Raw genomic sequence first — 26,171 nt, forward strand, 5'->3', positions numbered from 1 at the left:
GTGATACAGGGACGACGATAGGGGCTCCCATGGAAAGCAAGTGTAAGATATTTCTGTCTCAAGAGTGCGACTGGAGTCTGGAGCTCTCTAGGCGAGCGAGTAACAGGCCTGCGGATTCCTGGTGGGATAAATCTTCTTCCAGCGGCAAGAGGGCATAGCCATCTACACGAAACAAGCGCAGTCGCGGCTACACGCAGTTGCGGTCTGAATCGTTCTTAATCAGGGGGGAATGAATGGCTTGGAGGGACCGGAGGGATTTGCGGGATGATCATGGAGTGTTGCGTATTCTGAGGGCGAAGTTAACCCTGTAATGAAGAGAGGCTCGTTTCAGATCAAGACCCGCCTCAATCACTCACTGTAGGTACAATACCGTATGTACTCCGTACCTGTAAGATTATTAAAAGAATGTCGTTTTAGGAACGAAGATCTCCCATCATGACAACATCATTGGCGCTGCAACCTTCAGGTGAAGCACACCAAAGGAACGGGTCGAATTTCCTTTTGTCTCTCAAACTCGGGGGGTTGAAAGCCCAACTGCCTACAATAGCAGGACACGACGCAAGCAGTGTGGATGAACCCTGCAGGGGCAGATTGCATTATTGCTCCTTATTAGTGACGGATCGCTGCATGTCTGTAAGTACAAGTGAATTGATGAATGAACGACTGAGTGAATGACTGAATGACTGAATAAAGGAAGGTAAAAAGAAGCTAAAAAAAGGATTCGATAAACCTAGAATAGACTAGACTAGTTAGTACGTGGGTTGCAACCGTCGCCCCCCTCTGAGCAATTTGACGTGCATGTAGCCAATTGTAATTTGAGAGACATTTTTTTGATTGAGCCGTTTTCGTGTGCTGTATCCGTATGTACGCATGTAGCTCCTTAGTAGGTAGCGGTCTGTTTGGTAAGAAAAAAACGTCTCGTTTCTTGCTGATCGCCTCTTGTTGTCTCTGCTGCATCTGGTAGATCATCGTCATTGGTCATTTGATCGTCCTTTTGTCTGAGAGCGTTAGGTTGAAAAAAATCAAAAAGCTGAAACTCGCTGGGTCTCTTGATTTTCCCGTTTCCATTCCTTACAGCAGTTACCAGACCAGGTTAGTCCCAGGGGTTTCAGAACTGCGAACCACTCTTTTTGTAGCTTGGCGGCCTTTTTGATCTGCCGTCAGAAGGAGACTAACGAAAGGAAAGAGTGCGGCCCGGTTATGTTTCTGACCAACTGTGATTGTGTGTGTAGGTGGTTAGTCTTAGTGTCTTGGTTGACTTTGGGAGCGTTGAGAGAGAGAGAGAGACAATTAAGCTAGATTGAATAGTTAAATTTGCCCATTTTTTACATGCCGATGGGAGATGACGGCCATTAGCTTCGGCACGGTCACTGTTTCTTTACTACTACCCAGGTTCCAAGGTAATTAATTGCTGGGTAATGATCATGTCAAAGAGTGTCGGTCCAATCAGTTGGTTCTAAACTTGATAAAAATAATTCATCGTATTATAGAATTTAGACAAGAGCCAAGTTGTTAGTCTCGTAATTATCTCCACTTGCTCAACGTCGATAGTCCTTGTCGTGTCCGAGTAGGAATGTAGGAACAGTTTGTAGCTTCATCTCTTCGGGAGTCTTTCTGACTGTGGTCCATCCCAAGGGTCTCTCTGACTGGTGAATGACCGAGAATAGAACTCGATACGTACCTGCTAAGACGTACCATGTGGATTGTCTAGGCGCCGCAGTGGCGCAAGCCGAGGCTAAGCCACGAGGCCTCTGACAGTTTCAACTCAAGTTCAACCAACGTGACCTTAAGGGACCAGGACGGCAAGAAAAACTTGGCCACTGACAAGAGTCCGGAGCATGACAGACGGAATTGCCGCCTCAGTTGACCGGGATATACGGATAGTTGGCTTCTTTACTTGTTTATTTTCTGCATCCAAAACTTTTTCCAAGTCAAGTTTTTTCTTACTGCCCCTCGCTCTACTCCAAACAAAGGCTAGAAAGGCCACGCGAGAACATCCCGTGTTTCGATCGTATCCAGTTTACAGCCCGTTTTTATGACGCTGCCCATGCTGCCCGGCCAGCGACGACTGTTGCCAGGACCAGTAGGTAGCCAGTGCGCTTCCTTACTCTGGTTGGACCCGGTCCCTTACGGCAACATTGAACAGGCTACAGGGCCAGGCATGTACGTAGTAAGGTTAGTTGACGGTGGAGGAACAGGGGACCCCCTTTCTCACCCGTCTGAACTTGACGAGTAAGCCTGAGTCTGATTCTGAGCCGCCTGTTCTCTTACATGCAGTAAAGTAGAGTTGCGTTGCAGAGAGGTTACAGAAGACCCCTTGTCCACCTGTGACGCCAAAAGATGGCCGAATCACGGACGACGGGGTTGTGGCGGGGCCGGGGTAAGACCAGACCAGGCCAGGCAGGCATGCCTTTTTCCCTTTCTTTATTTTGTCCCTTTCCTTTTCTTTGCTTTGGTGGCGTAGACCTGGGGCTTTCACTACCAACGGTTGAGACGATAACCGACTGCCTACCAGATGAACAAATCTCTTGGGCACAGCGTTAAACGGCACTTTTTAGTTGCTCATCTAAAGCTGCAGCCCTACCTGACACAAGACTGCGGTTGACGAGGTTGGATGACAAATGGGTATGCAATAATTTAAACTGGTGATCTGCAGAAACAACCAACGTTGGAATCTTGAAAGTTTGAGAGTGAACATTTGTCTTTGACAACTCCTGATTGACCAAGCGAATCCGCGCTTGTCCATCGTTTCCTAAATTGTCAAGATCTCAGATAGCCCTGACATTACGGATATGTTGACTAGGTTCATCGCAAATTACCCATTTATTATTGTCAAGCAGCTATCCATCAGCACGGCGCAGCACAGTGCACGCTCTGCTACAGACAAGGGAAAAGGTACCTAACGCCAGCGGTTTAAATTTAAATCCTCCTCCACCTTGGACCAGCGTCGCGACATGCCCGCATTCCCTTTCCCACCTGCACACCCTGTTTGCGCCCACCCTTGTTCTGCAACTCTCAAGTCCCAATTTGGTTTCGGATGCGTGATTGGCTGTCTGTAGGCGCCTTTCATGCTGTTCCAGTGCTGCAGAGTGCTGCTCGATGTCTATATTTAGGATCCCCGACGCGTTTCGTGCAGGGAAGTCGTCCACTTACAGAGCAGAAATTACGGCCGTGGCCACTACAGCAGTAGCTTGGAACCTGTGAGAAGAGCTGTGAGTGGTTCGTCGTAGCGCCTTTGAAGCTGCTCGCCCCATTCTACAGACCTGCCCGCTCATTCTCACTTTGGAATTAGAGCAACCTACTCTCTGTACTGTACCCAAGAGAGTGAAAAGAGCTGGAGATCCATCCCTAATGGTGGCATCGGCTCAGTGCATTTCAGTTCAGTTGGTTCTCTCTCTCTCGCAGGCGGCGGCGGCGGGGTGTCTAATCTGGATGTCGATTGTTCTATGGAGCCTCTCTTTCTTTAATTCCAGTCTTTGTTTTGTCATTGGACACCGTAAGTTGTCTATTGGCAAGGGAGTGACATAAGAAGCTGGACTCTATTTGGCCGGCCATTCAATATTATTCGTTTCGATGCTCGTGACCGACCAAAGGGAGGCAAGCAGCTCAACTGGAAGTGTGCGTGTTGTGCAGATACTCTAGTCTAGACCAATACACAACACAGCAGCAAGAAGATCTAGACGAGATCTCCACCAGAAAATACTTGTTGTCGATTGATAATACTGGGATGGCAGTTGTGCATGTTTCGTATGGATGCTATTCTTGATTCTTGCACCCATTCCGGGCCTGGTTCAAGGATCTCACGCAGGTTTCCCTCCCACTTCTGTTCTCTCCTCTTGTATTTACGTGCAGGATACATTAGTAGTACATAACAAGACAGAAATCATTGCCACCGCCTCTTCTTCTTCTTGATCGCATTCAGTGCCGCTTGTTGAAGGCGGATATTTGTTTCATATTGAATACGAAAACAAAAGAATTGCCGCCGTGTGCAGTTCAACATGTTGAATTACAGGTAGCAGGTGCTGTACTCTGTAGTTGTGGCCGGATTAGACTTCCCTGGATTGGACTGGATGCTTCAATAATTGTTTTAGGTGCCGCCGTTGCTATGTCGGCGAGTAGCGCTTGGTCTCCTTTTTACAGGGTTTCATTCGAGCGTCCACCAGGCAGCTGACTTGCCCGTCCATGTACTGTGTCGTTGGCGGGAATACATACAGTAAGTACCTCCTTCGCCGGTAGCGCCTGGGTTGGACTGCTGGGTACCAGGTTCCATCCCATCCATGGATTGCTCGCGCGCACACCCCCAAGGGCTGCCAGTTCTCCCCCAGAAGCTAAACTCAATCCAATCCAATCCAAAGACGTCTCACACTCCCCTCCAACTCATTACTCTTCCTCTCGTCTTTCTCTCCTACTTCTCTCCTCACTTTGATCTTCCGAAATCCAAATCTTGTCCTCTCTACCCTTCCCTTCCTCCAGACCAGAACAGCCCAAGACGTCTGATATAACCTCCCCTCCTCGAACGACGACTCGGCCTCCCTCGTAAAGGGAAATAATGATCTCGCGACTCTAACAGCGCCACTCTGCAGCTCTGCCCTGCCGCTATCTATCGTCGAGGCGCCAGTTCTTTGTCTCACTTCATCTGGGCTCGTTCCTTATTCTCCCTGCTACACGCTAGATTCGACAGTAGCTTCTTTCTTCGATTGATTCTATCGCTCCAGCTCGCGATACGTTTCCTGCCAAGAGCATCTATTTTTTTTTACACCTTCACTTATTCACAACCTAAGCCGAGGATTCTTGCGTGCGTTTTTACCGAGCACTGCCCACTGCTACCCGGCACGCTCAGCGACAGGATCAGCTGCGCTGACCATTCGAACGACCGATTTGACTTGTTCTCGATCGCAACGCTACCTTGGAAAACCATTCGTTTCTCATACTGCATTATTTATCACTTGCTGCTCGATTTTCAAAATCTTTGCACGTAACTTGAACAACATCTTCACGCTGCAAGTCAACCTTGGGTATTTCGAGGGTTCGTGCTGGGCGTTGAAATACACCAAGGCGCAAACGACAAGACCATAATTAACCTCAACATTTGCTTCGGCTTTTTGCGCGCATCCAACAAAAACCAATTCAACCACCAGCCGACTACCAAAACATGCCGTCAGTTACAGACCGGAGAGTGTACGAGGATCAAATACCTCCTTTCATGACAGTGTTTGACCTGGATGCCGAGACTATGGCAGACCAAGACACTGTCACACTTATGGATACCAAGTTTGTCGATATCGACTCTAAGCGACCTGGCATGATGGCTACCTCTCACCAACATGGCCTTGCACCAAGCATGATGCCAGTCGACTCAATTCACAAGCACCATGACAGCACGTCAACACAAACCTCAGAGTCAGCCGACTCTTCACCCACTACAACGCTATCTACAACCGACTCTTCGCCTCTTTCAGATGCTTCTCCCTCCTCTTCTCCCGATTCTCCCATGAATCTTATCCCACTCAACAACTTCCCAGCCACCAGCTTTGGCACACTTGGTGTCAACAACATGAGCATGAACTACAACGCCAACAGCAGCACCATGTTAAGCGAACCGCCTCGGTTACAGCGACCCATGACATCGCCCTCGCCCCGGCGCGGACGCAACATGAAGGGTCTGTCTATTCAGCCCCCCTTCGCTGTTTCGACCGCTACAACAAACATCTCACTGATTTCCGAGCCTGCTTCTCCATCGTTCATCAAGCCTACCATTCCGGCCATGAGGAGAAAGCCTAGCCAGTTGAGCCTCAACACCAACACTTCTGACCTGAACCACAAGACCACACTAGAGGTCCCGCCTTCGCCAGCCATGCCTATGCTCCAGCGCCGAGCTCTGAAGCACTCTTGCTCGTCACCTCACATGTCCTCTGGTCTCAAGTCGGCAACGTTTGGCCCACCGGGCGGCATGACCTTTCCCAAGGTACTGGAGCGAAACGAATCCGGACTCTCAGAGGTGCTACGTCCATCCAAGTCGACTCTCAAGCCAACCACCATCCATTCCGCCATCACGGAAGAGGACTCGCCCATTCGCACTCAAATGGCCTTTCGGGATGATGATCCTTACCGCGACAATGAGAACAATGAGGATATGAAGACTCCTGGATACCCTGACGGACCAATTGCCATCTATGGAGACAACATCTTCCTCTACTCGGAACCTACCGCAGAGGAGGCAGCACGCTTTGATGTGGTCATCAACTGCGCCAGGGAGGTCAGCAACCCATTTGAAATCAACAAGGCCACGCGACGCCCTATGTCTATCGCTGAGCCCGACACTGCCGTGTCCACAGCCAGCTTCATGACAGCCTGGGAGTTCCCTCAAGGCGACGATTCGGCTGAGACACCAACAACGCCCAAGGCCCTTCAGTTCCAGGAGCCCGAGTATATCCATATTCCTTGGGACCACAACACTGACATTGCCCCCGATCTTATGGACCTGTGCCATGTTGTCGATGATCGAACCAAGGCTGGCAAGCGTGTGCTTATCCACTGCCAACAGGGTGCTAGTCGATCTGCTAGTTTGATCATTGCCTACGGACTGTTCCAGAGGCCCGAACTTACTGTCAACGATGCTTACTATGCTGCCCAAGCTAAAAGTCAATGGATCAGCCCAAACATGAAGCTCATGTATTCGCTTCAGGACTTTCAGAAGGAAGTGTCAACAAAGCGCACGGCCCAGCCCTCGAACCGCCCCAGGCCTGGTCGCAAACCTTCCAAGCACAGACTGACACTGTCCGCCAACGCCATCGACATTGGACCCAAGGAACCTCAAACTGCCCCTCTTCCAACGCAAGGTGAAGACGTCCAGGACTCGAACCTCAGCTCGAGTCCCACTCGCCTACGAGGCAACTCAACACCTGGCCCTCGACCAGTTTCACCAGGCCCAGCTTCTGCTCCACCTACATGTACATGGAAGGATGAGATTGAGCAACGACCCTCGGATAAACTGAACCCTTTTAAGTTGGGTGACCTGCCAAAGAGACCAGTCTCAAATCACGGCAATGCGCCGCCTACATTGGCACCACCTACATTGGTACTGCCTACATTAGCACCTTCGACTTTGGCTCCATCACCTATGATGGATTCGAGCATGAAGCCGCCTCCTTCTCCTGGATTCCCTTCTCAATCAAGCTTTGGCTTCCAGAGTATGACCTTCCCAAGATTTAACCCTGCACCGCCCGAGATGAAGTTCAACGACAGCCCATTCCAGAGGACGATAGCTCTCCCCGGGTCTTATCCAGAGGACGATGCCTTATTATCACCTAGAGCTGAGACAATGACCAACAACCCGCTTCACGACGTGCCTGAAGTTGCCGGCATGCGATTTGTGGAAAGCCCCCCGACCCCGGGCCAGGGTTTGTTCTCTCCACGAGCAGGCATGTTTCCTCGTGACCCTTTCTCAACTTTCGGGAGGCCACCAGTTGTTGCAGACCCAAGGAGTCCGCCTACCAAGGGCGAGGCACCTATAATTCGATCAATCGATGATCTCTTATGATGAAGCCTGGCCACAGTGTCATGTTTCGAAATCGAACGAAGTTACTTCCAAAGGAAGAAAAACGTACGATTACCTTCGCTCACATTTTCTTTTAATCTTAACACTCGCTATACAACCATGTGAAACCAGCATTTCCGGGCGTTTTCTTTTTCAGCAATGGGACGGATATCTTAACTGCGCCTAATCCGACCCTCGATCCCGGATGGTCCTTCGACTGTCCGCACGACGATACGCAAATATCAAAATATATCTTCTTTGTCACTCATCTTATCCAATCGTTATCCCCTCTTCAACACACAGACATTCGCTATTTTAAGCAACGCAGAGCGCATGGCGTCGGGTGGTACCACGACGGCCTAGTGTAATATAGACAAAGACATCCCGTCTTGTCACTTGTTTCATTTTCAAATTTGTTTTTGGTTTCTCTTTGTCCATTTTGGACAACAAAACGGAGTGGCGCATGGTTTATGGAACCCTCTGTGGGAAGCATGGGGAGGGGCTCAAATACCCAATCAGGGAAATGGCACGGAGCTATGGCCAAGGGAAAGACGAGTTGCTGTCTTGGGTTATAGCAGCAGGGCGTTTAGGAAGCAAAGGGGTCTTGGAACATCCAGACCCATGTTATGGAGGAATTACTTAGTGATAATCAAAATGGTGACCACATTTTTCAGTGCTCTCTATGTGACATACATATATTGTATCATCCGTCTCTATATCTAAGTTCAATACTCCCCTGGAAAAGATTTCAGAGCAAGTCTTTTGTACCTTCCTATCTATGCAGCATCCTGACGCAACTCGATATATACTTTGATCAGCTGCAATCATGTGTATCTAGCCCATGCATTGTAATTTATTACGAACCAACACAAAACCAGCTCTTCTACAGCTCCTTCTTCCCACTTTGCTGGGCCTTCTTGGCAGCCTCCTTGTTCATCTTCTCCTGTCGCGCAATTCCAGCCTCAACACCAATGCCGCCAAAGACAAGCGCAACGCCGAGCCACTGCATTTGAGTGAGGCGATGACCGAAAGCGAGTACTGACAGAATCATGGTGAACATCTTTCGAGTCACCGTCACAGTGACGAGAAGTACTGACGAGAAAGTGGAAAGGGTGTAGACTAAGCAATTGGTCAGCTGATGATAATATGTGGTTTGGGGGCAGTAGAAACTCACAGATGAAGACCTGGCCAACGGCACCGCACGCAGCGAAACCAAGGACGTCCTTCCAGACAGCCGGGTACCGAGCCATAAAGTCCAGAGCAGCTGTGAGCTCACCGGCGTTGCCAGCAACGTCCATGCCGAACCACTCTCCGAGACCTGTAGCGACCAACCAGGGGCTGATGACCAAGTAAGCGCCCGTAACGATTGTGCTCATAATGTGTTGGGCGCACATCATCTGAGGTCCAGAGTAAGGGCGGAATGTTGAAAGATGTGATCCTGAGTACTGTTTGTCAAGCCGTCGAACAGAAGGTTGATGCCGAGTAGCAAAAGACCCCACGATGTGCTCGCGTCATCGGGGCGAACCTTGCTGCCCTTCTTCTTTCCAGAGTGGAGAGTAAAGACGGCCACGCCGAGGGTCACAGCCGCAACAACGAGGTACTTGTACAGAGGATAGCGGCGGCGGAATACGGTGATGTGGAGGAACATGACAGGTAGCAGCTTGCAGCTCTTTGCGAGAAGGAAGGTGATGTAGTCGATATGCGCCAGCGACGCATAACCGAAAGGACTAGCGAGACTGCTGGTAACGGCGACGAGGGCGAGAGGTGCAAGGATACGACGCGATGGAATGACGGGAGGCACAGGGGCATTGCTGGGAGTCGAAGCGTAGAGGTAGACAGCGCCTACGATTGCGGCGAAGATGGACTGAATGGTGTTGAGAAAGACGGGGAAGTGCCAGACTTCCGGGGCGTCGACAGGACCATAGGGTTTGGTGGTGAGCTTTTCTTGAAGATATGCCCAAGTGAGGCTATTCGCGATAACGACGTCAGTGATTGATCAATTGGGCGCTGGCAAGGATCAAACCCACAATGAAGCATAGATACCCGCAACCGCGATAACAAGCTGCAAGACCCCGGCGTCCGGCGCGAGAGCTGGGGCAGCATCAACTGCCTTTTTTACAACGCTCCCATTGGAAGCGATCTTTTGCGATTTGTCGCTATCTTCCCATGTTGCGGTCGTCTTGTTAAAGAACTCGGACGACGCTTCGCGCTTGATGGCCGGTTGCTTTGAGCGCGCCATCCTCAGGAGATTGAGGGAGCGTATTAAAGAACTAAACGAAAGGCGGGCAAATAATTGTCAAATGTCAATGAGGCCACAGTTTTGCTTGGTATATATGGTAAGGAGAGAAATGAAGAAAAAAGAAGACGAAAAAGGAGCCGGGAAAAAGGGTAATTTAATCAACCAGAGTTGCCATGATGAAACTGACAAGTTGGCTTCAATTCCAACCATGAGATCGGCGCCCCACCAAGACCTCAGCCACGACATGACTCTATCAAGGGTCCATTCGGTTGACTAAGCTGATTTCACCAGCCTCATTATGGTTGACATCACAACAGTACAGTTTCACTTCACATCATCTCATACAAGATGTCTTTGCTCATAATTTTGATTTTATTTGATGGCTCTTGGGCCCAAGCTAAATCCACCCCTGCTAAGAATATCTTGTAAATCCCAACACGGAACGAGGAGTCACTTAACATGGTTATTGGGTCGCGAGGAGCTGAATGCACAATGGGCGAGCCGGCGTTGGTGATGTCAAGGGGGGTATGTGAGAGCGATGAGTGATGTGGGAATTATGTGAGCGATAAGATGGGAGGCGCGGGTCGAGTGACAATGTCGGGATCCGAGGATGTAAGAGATAGAAACATTTGTGCGAGGTGAAAGAGAGGGGAAGGTGACGCGAAGTGTGGGTAGAGATTGTTAGAGGAGCCGCGATGTGCCCTTCTCGGTCCTGAGAGATTGCGCTGTCCCTGCCGTTACCGGCTTGTCAAGGGCGATTTTGTGTCATTAGCCATAACCATTTCGGACTGCGCCGTTTTGGCTCAACAGTCATAAGAAGAACTGTATCATGCCCCCGGACGGCAAGCATGCCATTGCCAAAAACTCCAGATGAGAAAAGCTGATAAAGACGGCAAGCTTCAGTGTTTGGTAGCGATCTGCTCGCCAAAAAAAGAAGCGGTTCCGTTTAAAAGGCGAAGAGGTGACAGGTGAGGCTCGAGTCGGAATCGACACTAGTCAAACCCCCTAATTGATGTAGTAAAGATAATGAGAAGGGTGAGAATAGGAAAAGAAACTAGTTTGATGGTTGGGAGGTTTCGGATTTGATAAGAAGAAATGAGTTGGACAAATGGATTCAGTCGCTCGTAATGCTGTCATCTGGTATCGTCCTTATTGAAAACACAAGCCTCGCGGCAAGTCAGATCTGAAATGCCCCAGCCCATCCTGCCAAAACCTATTTTAGCAAGCCGCATGGAGCACGAGAAAAGCAAAAATCGACTAGATTTCATCTGAAAGTCGGCTATTCGGTCTCTTGAAGTTGGCTTCGGCGCATCTTCTCCGCCTCTAGGTTCTCATACAAGAGGAAGAGTGCCGACTCGTTGGCTTTGGCGGTACCCATGATGGTGAACATGCGCTCACCGGTCTCATCATGGGGAGCCTACAATTCGTAAGTCAGTAATGTGATAATCAAACTTCAAGTCCGATGATTTACCTTGGCAATGGAGATGCGTGCGCCCGATGTCTTTCGGATCTCGCTAATCTTGCTGCCAGCACGTCCGATGATGCACCCTACCATGTCTGCGGGGATGCTAATGTTCTGAGTTTGGATCTCCTCGCCGTTCTCGTCGTGAGTAGGTGGGCCTCGAAGAGCTGCGTCAGAGTCGGAGCGGCGGTTGTACGGCCTTGAGCTACCGTTGCTGAAGTCGGCACCGTTGCCTGTTCGCATGACACGAGGGCTGCCGCCATAATCGCTCCTGCCAGAGCCCTGGTTGAATCCTGCTCCACCACTAGTGTTTCCGCCGCTGGAAGGCTGAGTGCGAACAACAGGGTTGTAGAGAACAGTGCCAGTGCCTCGCTGCCAGTCGTCGACCAAACATTTGCAGATTTCCCAGATAGCACGCTGGATGCCTTCAGGAGTGCCCTGAACCTCGACTATTCTCTCGGTAGACTGAGGAAGCATCTCCTTCTGAGCAACCATGCGAACACCAGAAGCGTCCTGAATGTGCTTGATCTTAAGACCTTGTCTTCCAATAATGGTACCCATCTGGTTGTGAGAGATGAGAAGCTTGATAGCTATATACCGAGTTAGTAAAACTTGACATTTTGTTCATCTTAAAAGGTAAGATACATGACGTACGGTGAGTTCCATTGCTCTGGACCACGCCTCCCATGCCCATAGCAGGCGCACCCTCCAGTAGAGCGCGAGCGACAATAGCGTAGGCACGAGAAATAGCGTCGCAACCACCAGTGATGGTCAAGACACGGTCGTGAACGCCTTGCACAACCTTACTAACACCAGCCTTGACACCAGTCTCATCTCTGAGATCGGCGACATTCTTGCCACCCTTGCCAATAATGACACCGGCTTCCTTGGAGGAAACAATCGCACGAAGGGTGAGCTGGGCCTGAGCGTACTCCTCCTCCGTCTTAGGGGCAGGTTCGCCGTCAGGACCGAGGCGGTCATCCATTCTAAGCTGATCCATCTGGTCGAGGATGTCACTGCCGTTGCCAGGGATGGAGTCTTGAGGGGCCGACATTTTGTAGAGAGATATGTTGGGAAGAGCGGTTCGAGGGGAGGATGAAGCGTTGGAGGCTGAAAACAACAGACGGTCAAGGGGATGTCTGATCAAATCTATTGATTGTGTTAGAATATGTTGTCTCAATAGTTGGCTGAGCAAGCGAATTCGTAGAGGCGCAAGCCGATATGTTTGGACGATCGCCCCTCATATGTAGCGCACATTTAGAGCAAGGGTATTCAATATGACATGCGCTCTCACGAAATGGCCAAGAAAGCGATCTTTCATAAATAATCGGCAGGAAATAAAATATTCTACTAACCTTGTCGTCGGCGCTGTGGGTGCTGCGAAGACGCTGGATGTGTGCTGGAGAAGGCGGGGGGCAGCAAGATGGAGGTGATGCAGTGTGTTTTTTTTTCTGCGGTAGGTTGTTTGTACGCGAGGCGGGATAGCGGGGTCAAGGGTCGTTGCGAGTACTCCGGTTGAGAAAGCGGCGGCGGCGGGCGAGTGGGCTATTGAACGATACGCGGGAGGCGTATTGGTTAAGAAAGCTTCAACAGCTGATGTAATGAGACGGCAGCGGGACAAGGGCCAAAGAGGAGGGGGATGAGAGTAGAGCGGGGGAGAGGGCGAGAAGCTGGAGAGAGGGAGAAGAAGAGGTGGTAAAGGCGAGGGAAAGGTGAGGAGAGGAGAGAGAGATTCGTAACGTAAGTGAAGTGGGTGAAGGATAGAAGAAGAGGAAGAAGTGGTGGAAGTGATAGGTTATCTAATACTAAATAAGCTACCTCTGTACTTGCTCAGGCAGGTAGGTACCTCTGACAGTCTAAACTGCCACAACTGGAACCCAGGGCCAAAACCAAAACCAAGTAAGGCGACTGACTACAAAGATCGGAGCAGTACCTGCCTTATTGTTTCCTGCGGCAGTAGCCCGTAATGGAGTGGGGTGAGCAACACATGGGAAGGGAAGGAAGAGGCAGCTATGACCATCCGAACGACATATAGAGGAGTACCTGAGCCACAGGTACTGCATTTTCTCGCTTCCCCAAATCAGAACCGGTTCGGGTAATCTTGACTGACAGATGAGGGGAAAAGATACTTACGTCCAGAGTCTCTACCCAGTGATGCCATACATCCACTTCCGCATGGATCTTGCCCCGGCTTAGAAACATCAACTGTGGATGGATATCTAAGCCGCTTGGGCCAGCTATTGCCGGTGCTCTCTGAGGTCTACATCTTCTTTTGCAATGCATTATCGCCATTGAACAGTTACCAAGTAGAGCGAGGCCACAGTAGACATTGACAGCCTCTGAAGTCTGGGAAAGTCAAATGAGCAGACCGTTTATTGAACTGCCAGCATGTGGGACAAGAGTGTGGTGTATCATCAAGCCGTTCCATGGGTGGCAGTAAGTGGATGAAACGGATTGTAACTCAGCACGAGGCAAGCACAAACAAGCAGCAATCTTCTAACCAAGGTTTCCAGTTTGGTAGGTAGGCACGCAGTATCTCGCTACCTATATCGTGCCTTCCTTTATAGGTACTTGTCTGAACAGAGATCCAATACAAATGTATTTGTTGTAATACCATGTAGTAGTATATAGTACAACTTGTTTTCAAAGCCAACCAAGAGTTGCGTTTGACAGTTGTATACTACCATGTATGTATTATATGTACTGAGAGGGCCTCGTTACAACCGGTTGTCTTCCATCTGACAACAGTCGCACACAGTAACACACACACAATGTCAAAGTCCATGACTCTTGACATATCTCACTAGCCTGCTCTAGGAAACAAGCGGGCATGCATGCACCCATCTCAAGATTCTGGCATTCTTTTTTGTTCTGTTCTCAAAAGCCCTGGCAACCTGGTCACTCGGGAGTTTTTTTCCCCTACCACACCCACACGGCCCGGAGTGGGCCACGGAGGTTTGACTTTCGCTTCTGTTAACGTCCAGGACAACTTGTAGCGCATCTTGTTCCATTCAATACTGTGTCAACGGCTCTAATGTCGGCAAAGGCTTGAGGGAAATAAAGGGCTTTGATTAAGATTTCTGACGGCTTTCAATTAAACCATAAACGACTACATGGTCCAATCACAAACACAAGTTTGGGTATAAGAGCCTTATTGGCCAACACTTTTGTTTCCCAATCACCAAGCTGCAGCTCTGGCTCATCTGATGTTAAGATTGTATATCAACGGCAGGATAGGTAAGCCAATCTTGATAATTTCATTCTGATGCTTATCACGCCGCTTTCCACTTCATCCGCTGTCCCTAGCCCGAGGTTGTGTAACGGTCCATCCCCGCATATCATCAATAACGTGCTAGCTCGATTGCTCTTCAGCAGCACGAACAATCCTGGACGAATGGTTGCTCATCACACATTGTCACTCAAAGGGCACGACCTGCTTGACTGTGACTGCGTCTAATAAGTGACGCTCACACACTACATCACCTGGTTGTAGCTGTTGCCTCTGGGGATTGGCTATACAACGTCACAGCCTGTGGAGCAACGCTGCTGCAGACTGCATAGGCCATCAAGTGTCACTCTTGGATGACACAAAACCCCTGTCATTGTATATACGTACACATTGACTCCATGAACTGCCATTAATGCCCTCGGACTTCTCGTTCAACTGAATGCCGCCCAACGAAGACGTTTTTGCTATGTACCGAAAGTATTAAACCTCCCTCAGATATATCGTTTCAACAGAGCGTTGACTCTCAGCGTTGTCGTAGCCTTTGTTCATGTTCGATCCAAAAGTTCTTGCACGCCTTGTGTCCCCAGTGATCAACCCACCACTCTCCAAAGCTATCCTCTACCTCAACGTCCACCTTGGCCACTCTCTCCTCTCTCTTCAGCCCGCAGATGATACAAGCCTTAGGGGCTGTTGGAACCATCTTGGCTGTATGCACTTGCATATTTTCGCTAATCTCGGGAACCTTTAGAGTTAGGCCCTTATCAGCCGACTTGGCCGCAGCTACCGCCGATCGCAACCGGCCAACTTGCTGACGCCATACAGCTGCTACATCAGCAGCCTCACGATCCTCGCGTGCAGCTTGTGTTTTGTCGACTCCTGCGAGTTTCATGCCCTTACTTCCCGCAGCTGAGATTGACATGCTCTTGGCTAGGATCTTATCCCGATGCCATCGTTGTTTGCGACCAGCAATGACGCGCGCTGCCGTTTCCGCTAACAGAACGTAGCCCTTAAGAAACTCCACAGCTTTTGAGTCTGATAAAATTCGCTGTTTGATGGATACGCTCTGACCAGACACAGGCTTGAATAGAGCAGTACCGGAATTCAAGATATCAGGGAATGCAGAGAGGATGACTGAAGGAGGTGGGACATTAATTGGCGGAGGAGCATCCCCCTGAGAATCGCTATGAGATGGCTGAACACCATCAACAGCGTCCCAATCCCAACTTTCAGGCGCCTTTTTCGTGCTGGTAGTAACTTTTTTGTTGTCACTGGACGAGAAATCGTCCCAGGCGTCCCATTCTTCTTCTTGATCCTTGAATTTGGCTGGCTCCGGATCTATCGGGCTTTCGAAAGATGGCCATGCTGTAGCTGGGGTTGCTTCTTTTGGTTTCTTTACTTCCTTTGGCTCGGCAGAGATAGGCGTTTTTATAGCTAATTCGGGGAAAGGGTTACGATCCTGAAATGATGGTGATTTTGGCGCTTGAGGATAGTTTGTAGTAGTAGCTCCAAACGCCAGCGGACCGAGAAGCTGGGCGGGCGGTGTTTTCCTGGTTTGCTGAGGGGGAGTTGGAACTGGTTCATCTAAAGAAAGAAGATCCATTGATGGAGGGGCCGGTGTTGACTTCATGGGAGTAGTTACGGAAGCCGACTTGACCGTCGTTGGAGGAGGGACACTTTCGAAATCTCCGAATTCGTCGTCCTCATCATCGTCTTCATCTTCAGCGACCTGTAGCTCAAAATCTTCGGCATCAAAGAGTACGCTAGGATCCTTCTGTGCGGACGGCTTAAACTTGGCTTTCATCCGCTGGTGTGGCGATTCTTGATAAGCTGTTCCTTGCCCCCAACCTTGCGTAAACTGTGACTGCGACTGCGACTGCGGCTGCGGCTGCGATTGAGATTGGGGTTGCGAAGATTGAAGTTTGGTGGTACCGGTGGAATTTTGCAAGGCTTCAATATCGACAAGACTATTGGACATAAGATCCATCGTCGAAGCCCTCGCAATTCTAGTTGGTGGCTGTTGCTTGATACCAGGTGTGCGTTGAGCTACATCGGCAGCTGAGACTGGATTTGATTTGGGCCATGGTATGGACGATGTGTTCGCCGAGACTGGCGTACTGCTTTCACCTGTGTCCCAGCCCGGAGCAGAGAAAGGAGCAGGGCTTGGAGTCTGAGCAGGAGTCGCATTGGCTGTTGGAGGTTGCGATGGCTCAGCTATCTCGAAATCGCCCCATCCATCGTCGTCGTCGTCATTCGTCTCTGCCGGCTTCGACGGGACCTGGGTACTTCCCCATGTGTTCTGCGTGGTTGGCTGGGACTGAAGACCAGACCACGGCTGGCTGTTTACTGGTGAGGCATTGCTGGTGTTTCCCAAGAAGTCAAACAGATTCTGCGTCTCGCTACGTTGTAGCGGCTTTGGCGGCAGAGGCGCTTGCTGCTGCGTTTGAGTCTGAAACGGAGTGGTCTGCTGCTGCTGCTGCTGCTGATGATTTTGTGGTTGTGGTTGAGTTGGTCCAGGCGTTGACTTGTCAGAAAGACTATTAAACTCGGCAAATAGATCTGCAGACATAATGTAGTGCCTAAAGAGGCGTCACTCTGTGATCTCGAATCACAATATGTGTTATATATACGGAGCGTTGAGGCTAAAAGGGAAAGGTGTCAGTCGATGAACTGAACGTCAGCTCGTGAATTTAGGAGCCCAGGTGCATGACACTGCACGGGCTACCTTTTGTTGGCGGTTAGCCCCTGAACTTCCAGGTGCCTTGGGGGGCTTGATTACTGGAGTTTGTCCGTCAGTAGGCGGGGTGTACTATTGAAGAGTGGGGCCGAAGACGGAGACGGCAACCCAATTGAACGTGAAGCGCCGATAGATCAAGGTTTCGGGTTCATCCTCCGCCATCAAACATCCATTCCTCGCTAGTTTACCGTTCAAGTACTTTCTCACGATCCCGTTAACTTGTCTATTTCGCTTCTTTCTCGGTGTTGCTGAGCAACATGAGACCCCTCGAAGAGTCGCTGTAGGTTGCGCCTAGGGACCCGACAGGAAATAGGCGTTGAATTCAACTGACTCTACCCTGTTCGCAGCTCAAGATGGCGTGAAACACAATCCCAAGGCGCACACCTTGGCGATCTCCGTCGTGCTGTTCGTCATAACGATCCATCAAGCCCCTGTATATCAGGCTGTCGTTCTCTTTGCTGGAAGGTGAGTCTTTTTACATATACTCAGACCTGGTGCATTGACTGACATCATTACAGACTTTCCTGCTCTCAACTGCTGCCGAAGGCTTGAGCTGGTCCCAGGTTCTAGACGATGGGAGGCAATCTTACACGGAAAAAAGGGACCATTTTCTCAAGTACATCAAGCACCCAGAGGCCCTTGCGGAGCTGAACATTGACCCTTTGAATGAAGATCCAAATGTAAGGTGGCTCTAGGTTCAAGAACGAATAATGAACTGACTGAAGCAAGTCGCCATGGAACACCATTCGTCAAGATGAGATCGTTCGCGCTGAAATACAGCAAGATGTCCAGCGATTGCCTGATGAGGCATCCTACCACGAAGACCAGACCCAGGCGACTATTTTGGACATACTCTTCATGTATTGCAAACTGAACCCTGAGCGAGGAGGTTATCGACAGGGCATGCATGAGTTGCTTGCACCCATTCTGCATGTCATTGAGCAGGATTCTGTGGACCCTTCAACCTTACCAGAAGACATACCTTCGGATGATGCCCTTGCTAAAACTCTTGATCACTCCTTCGTCGAGCACGATACCTTCATCTTATTCTCCAAACTGATGGAGCGTGCCCAATCATTCTACGAAGTCACAGACACCGCGACAACATCAGGAAACACTTTGAAGCCTTCCAAGTTTCCAGAACAAAGTTCCGCCATCGTGGAGCGAAGTAAATTCATCCATGAAGTCTGTTTGCACAAAGTTGACCCTGAACTCGCTACCCACCTTACTAACATTGAGATCCTACCACAAATCTTCCTGATGTAAGCCTATATCGCTCTATTACAATTCGCTCGCCACTAATAACATCTGATAGTCGATGGATTCGATTACTATTCAGTAGAGAATACCCCTTTGAGCAGTTCTTGGTACTCTGGGATACAATTTTTGCCGTCGATCCCACTCTAGAACTTATAGATCTTATTTGTGTTGCCATGCTAATAAGAATTCGGTGGGAGCGTAAGTTCTCCATCATATTATGATTTCAAAGACCCCAAAGCTAACGTTTTTTTTTTCCCTTTCTAGTATTGGAGGCCGATTATTCTGTCTGCCTTCAGCTACTCCTCAAATATCCACCTCCCTCGGACGATCATGGTCCCCATACCTTTGTTGACGATGCATTATATCTCCAAGATCATCTCGATGAATCGGGGGGCTCGTCTCTCATTGAGAAATATACCGGAAGGGTACCTGAAGTAGCTTCGCCACCTCAGAACTCAAGAAATGGTACTCCCAGCTTTCGCAGCTTCAATTCATTCAAGCAGAAAATTCCAGGCTCTAGGTCGCAGGTGACATCACCGTCCCGATTTATCCAACAGCAGGGTGGTATGGAAGCACTGTTCCAGGGAGCCGCCAAGGGAGCCAAAGGGGTCTATGAACGAGGTGAAAAGCTGGGTATCAACCAGGCCGTCAGAGATGCCATGGGCGAAATCAAACGTAACATAAACGAGGCTCGGTCCACGCCCCGGTCGCCGCAGCCCTTGATGAACGAAGGGGAAGCGGCCAGGAGTTTGGCAGCATTGGAAACCAGGAACCAGCACTTGTCAGCCATGCTTGACGAGACAGTCAACAGCCTCAAAGCAATATCTGCCTCTAGTCTGGAAGACAAGGTTAAAAGCCTTGAGCTTATTGAAGTTGCAGCCGCAAAAGTGCAATTCGTCAAGATATACCTGGATGACTCCTCGATGGAGGTTCCGGTTCTACATTCACCATCACCCGAGGAGACTCCCAAGGAAGTGGTCGTGGCGGAAACGACAATCGTTCATCCGGAGCCAGTACCAGCAGCACCCACAGAATTGGAGGTTTCCAGTCCAAAAATATCTGAACCGAAGCCAGCCCCCAAGGAAGAACCAGTGCAAACTCCAGGCCTTGATCAAACGAAGATAGTCACGACTGGCGACAGTAAACCTGCACGTTCTTTGGTCCCCTCACGCCCGGGTCCTGTCCCGACCCGATCAACGTTGGCACAATCATCCTTTTCATGGATGTTAGAGCCAGATGAATCTGGAACTCCAAAGCCCTTGATATCACCGAACAAGTCACCACCGTCCCAGTACAAGAAGAAAATCTCAAACAGCGCCAGTCGTGAAAAGAACGCCTTCTTGTTTGGCGAAGTTACTGAGAACCGCAATCCTTTGAACTCGGATGAGATATTTGGTTTAGAACCCATCAAGAAGCTGAAGGAAGTCAAACACGATGACAAGGAGAAAGAATAGAGAGAGGCCGGATACCGAGATCTCACTAAGAACGTGAATCAGTTGGCCCCATAGAACACACATATTTCCACCCGTCCATATACAACAAATAGATCCCAGCCCCTGTTCAAATTCGCCTGCTAGCACAAGCGAATGGTATCACAAAGAATAACATCCCATCAACCAAAGACGTAGCCGTGACTGAAAGGGGCCATTGTTCTCTATTCGGTTGAGCCCGTTGCTAGAGATTGTGAACATGCGAATGTTTAGAACCCAAAGATTCGAACAAGGAACAAGGAATCGGAGGCACGATTGTTCTACCGCTATTATATAGTGCTCAGTGACTCTAATGACTCCCGTCACTATAACTTATTAAATCCTATCGAGTTTATTGGCAAACGGCACAGAAGGCAATTCGCCACTGTATTTATCACAGCTTTTAGGACTCACCAAGATACCCGAAGAACGCCACGAAAACAAACACTCAATCGCTGTCATGGATTCCATACAGTTACACTTCCAAGCGCAACTTGGGTTTCTCATCGCGATTTCCCGCTGGCCGGGAGACCTAGAAGAGCACACAAACACCAAGGGTGTGAAAAAGCCAGGTCAACCCATTTCATCACCTCCTAATTGTTTCGACAGAATTCCCACAAACGCTGGCATCTATCCACACCCAAAGCGAGAACACCTCTTTCGAGCGCAATGGGCTATTGAGAAGCTTGAAGCGAGACTGAACGGCCAGACCCCCATACTGGAATCCCCGGAAGATCTTCGAGGAGATGCACGATCTAGGGTTTCCCTTTCTGCCTGGACGGTTGAATACGATGGACACGCTCAAGAGTATCAAGCTGACAAGTGTGAATGGGTCGGTGTCAAAATGATATCTCCCAAGTTCCAAGCCGAAAGCCTGGATCTACAAAAGCAATTGAAGAAGGTCTTGACCATCCTCAACATGGAGTATCTCACCGTGCCAAACTCGGAGACCCGTCTCAAGATCGGTGTGTACTTACACCATTCCCTCGTCACTCTTGACCGAATGAAAGCCATTGCAGCCTTGATTTGGGCCATGGACCCTCTCTTGGGTGACGTCCATCCTCATCACTGTGGCCCCAATTCGATCTATTCCCTCGGTCTGCAGTACAGTAATCTTGTCAGGAACTCTCCTCTTTGTTTAAAGGCGCAACTGGATTCCGCAGTTGACTTCCAGGATCCCTGGGACAACTACCTGTCCCCCAATCGACGCCCACTGGAACTTCTCGCTCACCCTGGAGAGCTGAGAGAGCAAAAGTATTCCAGTGGTGTTGATATGATACTCGATGCTAACTCTGTTGATGAACTCACACATCGTCTAGATATTACTATCCAAGACTCCGAATGCTATCCTCAAGCATCACCTGCTTATAGCTTCCGACCTTCTGGTAAGTCTGATGAGATGGTTATTTGGTTCAACCAGCACTGTGGAACTCTTGACTTTACCGAGATCCGACACTGGATTTCCTTTTGCGTAGGTGTCATTCAGCTCAGCACAGAGGAAACCAGTACCTCGTTTCACAAATCGAACCCTGGGCTCATTTGCAGGTCTGTCCTCTCCCACCGCCTCAATGAGATTGGCCTACAGAACCTTGTCGATTACCACCAGGCGAAGCTAAGAACCTCCCGGATACCGGATCTGAGATATTGGTACTCCGACGGGTGGACCTTTTCCCGAGATTCGAGCTCTTATATGAGCTCAGATGGCTCGTCTAATCAGTCGCCCAAGGACGATTCTCCTTTTCCAGTCTACGAAAGGCGGTTTGCACCTAGTAACTCTGTTAACGGCAACTATTCTTTCGGAATTGAGCTTGAATTTTACACACCAATAAAGCGAAATGCTAGCAGTCCACCGTTAATCGGATCGCTGCCACCCAGCCTACTGATTGATCCCCAATCTCCCACCGACAGGTCTGATCCCTCTCCTGAGGATGACAGACAAATTGGCGATTATTCTATCAATGACAGGACGCGTCAAGTAGCAAAGGTGATTACAGAAAAGGGGCAATTAGCTTTGACGATGTCACAAGTGCCCTCTGACGAAACACCTGAGTGGCGAGGTATCCTTGCCAAGCATGGCATTGTCCCTATTCCTGACATCGAGCCCATTTATCAGGTATGGTCTGTTGTGCCTGAGTTCACCCTCAAAACGTGCAGAAACTGGGCAGGTTACGCGGCAATAGATGGTATGGAAGTCGTGAGCCCTGTTTTGGCAGACACGTCAACGGACTGGGAGAACGTCGTGGATGTGTTGGGCATTCTGCGAAACAACTTGAGGATACTCGTACCTAATACCTGCGGTTTCCACATTCACGTTGCCAAGGGCGTCGAGAAGCTATCATTGCACCTGCTACGTAAACTCGTTGTTCTCGTGGCTTGTGCAGAAAACATGATCTTCAGCCTCTGTCACCCTATCAGGAGGGAGGAGTGGTGGTCGATGCCTATCATTTGGGAGGGTTCGCCCTTATACGACGGATATAAAGAGGCGTGGACGCGTAAGGGTGTCACGGCTGACTTTTGGCAGCATATACCCATTCGTACGACTTCAAACCCTCGCCTTTTTGGCGCTTTGAAGAAGGTATGGATGGTCAAGAGTGGAGCAAGTCTTCAAAGACTCTTGAAACCTTCCATAGGTAAGTGCTGCATCGGTTTAGCCAAGTGTAACTTCTATTCTTCCATTGGCACAGAGTATGATGGAACCGTCGAGTTCCGTTTCCTCGAAGGTACACTGGATCCGGAACTGATTGTACGCTGGGGTCAGCTCATGGTAGCTCTTTTTAGATTCGCCGACAAGGCTCCTCACGAGGCCTGGTTCCCGTTTATAGCTACTGTATTACAGTGCCAATCACCAGGCCCTTGCGACATCAATGTTCTGAGAGTGTTTCTTACTCTTCTGGGCCTGAGCGATGATTTCGACTTTTGGGCTGACAGAGTCGCAGCAATGTCAAAGCTGGATCCGCAAGAATACCGAAAAGATCGACCCGATGAGAATCAGGGATTCCTCTCTCGAATCAGCGACTCGCAAATGACTGCCCTTCGTGACAATCTATGCCAGAGGGAAAGAATCCTTCCATGCCTAGCTGCCAAAAAGGGGGTCGCCCAAGAACCTGAATCACCACTTGATCCTGCAGACCGCGCAGAATCGATACTGAGGGAAGCTGGATTTGCAGGTAAGTCACTCAGTAAAGCAGTCAAGGCTGAAAGGGGGAGAGTGCAGACGATTCGGGCTAGGCCTACCAAGAAGCCTGAAGAAGCGGCTCGCGAGGATGACACAGATGAACCCAGCCTTCATCTGTTGCGCGTTCTTGAAATCAGCCGCTCCGAAGCAGATAGAAACCTGGGGTAGTATTGCCCTTCCTGATCAGGCGGTAGAGCGAATTGCTGATGTTGAGTTTAGAGGGCGGTGGCATTCATGGAGTTGTTTCTTTCGGCTACTATTAGGTAAGTAATCATGTAAATTTGGTTTTAACATATACGCCGTCCATTTGTGAGCTGCAAATCGTATAACAGTAAGTAATATTTGTGCACCTAGCCTTCCGACTTGTAGATGTTTTACGAAACTTCCTTAGTAGTGTCTCTCTACCTTTCTTTTATTATGTCGTCGCCATCTCTGGCATTCATCGAAAAAAGTGTAGTCCAAATTAAGGCCATGTTAAAGTAAAACTTGATTATAACTGTCTGCATTCGATGACAACAGCACAGGTTTCAGCTCGTAGGGTATAATTTACGCTTGTCGTTGTAATATTGGGTATCTATTGCCACTATCGCTATGCTGGTGACGTGTGTTCTCTCTCAATAATATCCTCGCGCGCCAATGGTCGAGTCCCATCGTTGAGGACCATCGCCTCTCGATGTTGTCGCCGCAGCCGTTGCTCTTCGGCAGAATGTTCCCTTGTGCGCGTTGGCTGTTGTTCTACAAGCGGCATGTTTCCTGCTTCCTCTTCGATTTCCATAATGAGGTCAGGCAACTCTCGAATCCTTCTTCTGGAGTTTTCCTTGTCCAGTAGTCCTGCCTTCTCCAAAGCCCGGAGACCTCGTCTTGTCTCCTTGATTCGATCGACAATCTCGACAATTCTATTGACCTTGAGAGCCATGTAGTCTTTGAAACTGCGGCGTCTCTCTTCGGGAGTAGCGCCCCAATCTTGCTTTGCCAGCCATTTTTCAACAAAGCGTGCCTTGATCAGCATGCTAGCACCGTACTTGTTGACGAGTTCCAGGATGAACATGAGGCAAAACCTCTCGGCCATATCGCGGAGGTAGTACTCGTCCCAATGACTGTCGGTAAGACTCGGTCGCTCGACGTCGTCTAAACTCAACTCCAAAGATCTGACCAAGGCAGAATAGGCTTTAGGATTGTTCAGTTTTGAAAGACCGTCCAAGCCTAGGGAAATTAGCCGTGGTCTTGGCTGCGTATGAACATAACCTTACCAATAGTCTGCCCAGTGAGCAGGGCCATGGCTCTTAGACATCGCATCCTCTCATCATAGTCCGGTCGAGTGATGCCGAAAAGAAGTGAGTGAGTTGTCTCAGGATCGTTGACAGCTCGATCACAGAGGATTTTTACTGCGACCTCTCTAATAGAGTAGTTCGGGTGGTCCAGTAGCTTCTCAAGAGTTTCGAGCTGTAAAGAATCTTCGGTATCCTGGGTGATGTATTGCGTCTTTGGCTGTAGTGGGGGAATCTCATTGTCGTCGCGAATGATTGTGAGTGCAGTGAAGACGGTGCTCACGACGCCAAAAGTAGCGAGACCCAACGTCAATAGAACCACTCGCTCATCACGGGCGAACTTGAGGAGGCTGTCAGCCCATCCCATCTTGACTAATAACTTTGTTTGTTGAGCTCATGCTTCTTGAAGGGCTGATGGACCAAGAGCGCGACAGCATGAGTTGGATACCCCGGAGCTCCTGACGTAAGGTATTCTGCAGATGCTCACCGCCTTGAGAACGCCAGATAGAGTTAGACTTCCCGTCAATAGTGATTCGCTCGCCAATGGTTCTCAGGGACACGCCTGCAGGGAACAAACCATAGTTGTGCATCAGTATCTACTTTACTACAGCAACCTTGACAACTACATAAATAGATCAGATTATCTCTAGATATTTATCCCAATATACTGTCGTATAGTACTAATTCATCTTCTAGACTAGTACATATCTGTCTAACATTGACTTCTTAAGGAACTGTGCATGTTCTAACTCCAATGCCACTTTCAGACCCACCTCATCTGAGCCCCACAGCTGATAACGATAAGACTGGACTTTTTTTTCTATCGCAAAAAATCCATGGTCGCAGAGCGCAAGTCGAACACTACCATCAGCATATTTCATCGCTATGGCCGGCTCGCAGCTCAAACGCCTCAAGGCGTCCCTCAAAGAGCAGGGAATTGTTGGACCCCAACAATCGAAAAAGCAAAAGCGACGCAATGCTCAGGATGAGCGTTCTCGCAATGACAAGCGACTCCAGCGTGGAGTCGTTCTAGAAGGCATTCGCGAGCAGTTCAATCCTTTTGACCTGAAGCATGCCAAGGGTCCCAAGTTCGAGGTTACCAGTAACCGACCAACTTTGACTGCGGGAAGCATCAAAGGACGACCTGGTCAGGCCAAGGCAGCTAGCGAAGAGAGGGTAAGTCGCATAACCACCACTGCGAAGTATTCAACTGATGAATGTGGTAGCGTCGTCAAACACTCCTTGTTGAAATGCAGCGTCGAAACAAGGTCGGTGGAATTATCGATCGTCGATTCGGTGAAAATGATCCCACAATGGCACCAGAAGACAAGATGCTGGAACGATTCGCTCGAGAGAAGCAAAGAAGTCACAAGAAGAACTCCATGTTCGACCTGGAAGACGACGAACCATCAGAGGGCTTGACACACATGGGCAAGTCTCTCAGTTTCGATAATATGGACGATTTCAAGGAAGACGACCTGGAGGAGGATTATGACAGTGATGGGTCAGTGCGTGAGCGACAAAGACTAAAGCGTATTCGTGCATTGGCCGCCGAGGGAAGCGATGGAGAAGATGCTGAGACCGACGAGCCTGAACGGAAAAAGACGAAGAAGGAGGTAATGGAAGAGGTCATCGCCAAGTCCAAACACTACAAATACGAGCGCCAGGCTGCGAAGGAGGAGGACGAAGACCTTCGAGAAGAAATCGATAAGGAGCTTCAAACCATCCAGTATATGCTGCACCACATTCGACCAGATGGCAAGCCCCATTCTGATCCTGCCGCCGTGTCCAAAATCGC

General features: G+C 49.5%; 10 protein-coding genes across 10 annotated transcripts in view; 6 read left to right on the forward strand and 4 right to left on the reverse strand.

The window, feature by feature from the left end:
* Positions 1-435: 435 nt before the first annotated feature.
* Positions 436-1,304, forward strand: FGSG_06976 (uncharacterized protein; the record flags this gene model as incomplete). The annotated part of the gene is made up of 4 exons (XM_011328353.1): positions 436-633; positions 965-1,092; positions 1,137-1,197; positions 1,233-1,304. The coding sequence occupies 4 exons, from the start codon at positions 436-438 to the stop codon at positions 1,302-1,304; spliced, it is 459 nt and encodes a 152-aa protein (XP_011326655.1).
* Positions 1,305-5,152: 3,848 nt separating this feature from the next.
* On the forward strand, positions 5,153-7,540 carry FGSG_06977 (uncharacterized protein; the record flags this gene model as incomplete). Its single annotated transcript, XM_011328354.1, has 1 exon — positions 5,153-7,540. The coding sequence occupies one exon, from the start codon at positions 5,153-5,155 to the stop codon at positions 7,538-7,540; it is 2,388 nt and encodes a 795-aa protein (XP_011326656.1).
* An 880-nt stretch (positions 7,541-8,420) lies between these two features.
* On the reverse strand, positions 8,421-9,776 carry FGSG_06978 (uncharacterized protein; the record flags this gene model as incomplete). The annotated part of the gene is made up of 3 exons (XM_011328355.1): positions 8,421-8,656; positions 8,712-9,504; positions 9,565-9,776. 2 exons carry the CDS (start codon positions 9,774-9,776, stop codon positions 8,931-8,933), a joined length of 786 nt encoding a protein of 261 aa, XP_011326657.1. The 3' UTR covers positions 8,421-8,656; positions 8,712-8,930.
* A 340-nt stretch (positions 9,777-10,116) lies between these two features.
* On the reverse strand, positions 10,117-12,960 carry FGSG_06979 (uncharacterized protein). Its single transcript, XM_011328356.1, has 4 exons — positions 12,594-12,960; positions 11,893-12,387; positions 11,248-11,828; positions 10,117-11,193 (listed from the first exon to the last, which is right to left on the reverse strand). Exons 2-4 carry the CDS (start codon positions 12,290-12,292, stop codon positions 11,056-11,058), a joined length of 1,119 nt encoding a protein of 372 aa, XP_011326658.1. The 5' UTR covers positions 12,293-12,387; positions 12,594-12,960; the 3' UTR covers positions 10,117-11,055.
* Positions 12,961-13,626: 666 nt separating this feature from the next.
* FGSG_06980 (uncharacterized protein) lies at positions 13,627-14,234 on the forward strand (the record flags this gene model as incomplete). Its single annotated transcript, XM_011328357.1, has 4 exons — positions 13,627-13,674; positions 13,704-13,755; positions 13,870-13,925; positions 14,046-14,234. The coding sequence occupies 4 exons, from the start codon at positions 13,627-13,629 to the stop codon at positions 14,232-14,234; spliced, it is 345 nt and encodes a 114-aa protein (XP_011326659.1).
* A 683-nt stretch (positions 14,235-14,917) lies between these two features.
* FGSG_06981 (uncharacterized protein) lies at positions 14,918-17,111 on the reverse strand. The gene has a single exon (XM_011328358.1). The coding sequence runs from the start codon at positions 17,031-17,033 to the stop codon at positions 14,991-14,993; it is 2,043 nt and encodes a 680-aa protein (XP_011326660.1). The 5' UTR covers positions 17,034-17,111; the 3' UTR covers positions 14,918-14,990.
* Positions 17,112-17,458: 347 nt separating this feature from the next.
* On the forward strand, positions 17,459-19,915 carry FGSG_06982 (uncharacterized protein; the record flags this gene model as incomplete). Its single annotated transcript, XM_011328359.1, has 6 exons — positions 17,459-17,481; positions 17,549-17,666; positions 17,720-17,881; positions 17,931-18,463; positions 18,517-18,659; positions 18,726-19,915. The coding sequence occupies 6 exons, from the start codon at positions 17,459-17,461 to the stop codon at positions 19,913-19,915; spliced, it is 2,169 nt and encodes a 722-aa protein (XP_011326661.1).
* A 2,032-nt stretch (positions 19,916-21,947) lies between these two features.
* On the forward strand, positions 21,948-23,273 carry FGSG_06983 (uncharacterized protein; the record flags this gene model as incomplete). Its single annotated transcript, XM_011328360.1, has 1 exon — positions 21,948-23,273. One exon carries the CDS (start codon positions 21,948-21,950, stop codon positions 23,271-23,273), a length of 1,326 nt encoding a protein of 441 aa, XP_011326662.1.
* Positions 23,274-23,694: 421 nt separating this feature from the next.
* Positions 23,695-24,740, reverse strand: FGSG_06984 (uncharacterized protein; the record flags this gene model as incomplete). Its single annotated transcript, XM_011328361.1, has 2 exons — positions 23,695-24,308; positions 24,356-24,740. The coding sequence occupies 2 exons, from the start codon at positions 24,738-24,740 to the stop codon at positions 23,695-23,697; spliced, it is 999 nt and encodes a 332-aa protein (XP_011326663.1).
* Positions 24,741-25,258: 518 nt separating this feature from the next.
* FGSG_13033 (uncharacterized protein) overlaps positions 25,259-26,171 on the forward strand; it is a gene marked incomplete at its 5' end in the record, with an annotated part of 2,935 nt that continues 2,022 nt past the window's right edge. Inside the window, 2 exons of the mRNA XM_011328362.1 lie at positions 25,259-25,549; positions 25,630-26,102. Coding sequence (XP_011326664.1) covers positions 25,259-25,549; positions 25,630-26,102 — 764 coding nt within the window. The remainder of the gene's footprint in view (positions 25,550-25,629; positions 26,103-26,171) is intronic.

Source organism: Fusarium graminearum, chromosome 4, assembly GCF_000240135.3.
Source record: "Fusarium graminearum PH-1 chromosome 4, whole genome shotgun sequence".
NCBI lineage: Eukaryota > Fungi > Ascomycota > Sordariomycetes > Hypocreales > Nectriaceae > Fusarium > Fusarium graminearum.

Excerpts from the sequence above, each read along its gene's own strand:
- FGSG_06979 (XM_011328356.1), bottom strand. The coding sequence starts at position 12,292 with ATGTCGGCCCCTCAAGACTCCATCCCTGGCAACGGCAGTGACATCCTC. Across the intron at positions 11,829-11,892 it reads CCAGAGCAATGGAACTCACC|CTATCAAGCTTCTCATCTCT; the intron begins GTACGTCATGTA and ends CTCGGTATATAG. Across the intron at positions 11,194-11,247 it reads CACGCATCTCCATTGCCAAG|GCTCCCCATGATGAGACCGG; the intron begins GTAAATCATCGG and ends TACGAATTGTAG.
- FGSG_06981 (XM_011328358.1), bottom strand. The coding sequence starts at position 17,033 with ATGTCTGCAGATCTATTTGCCGAGTTTAATAGTCTTTCTGACAAGTCA.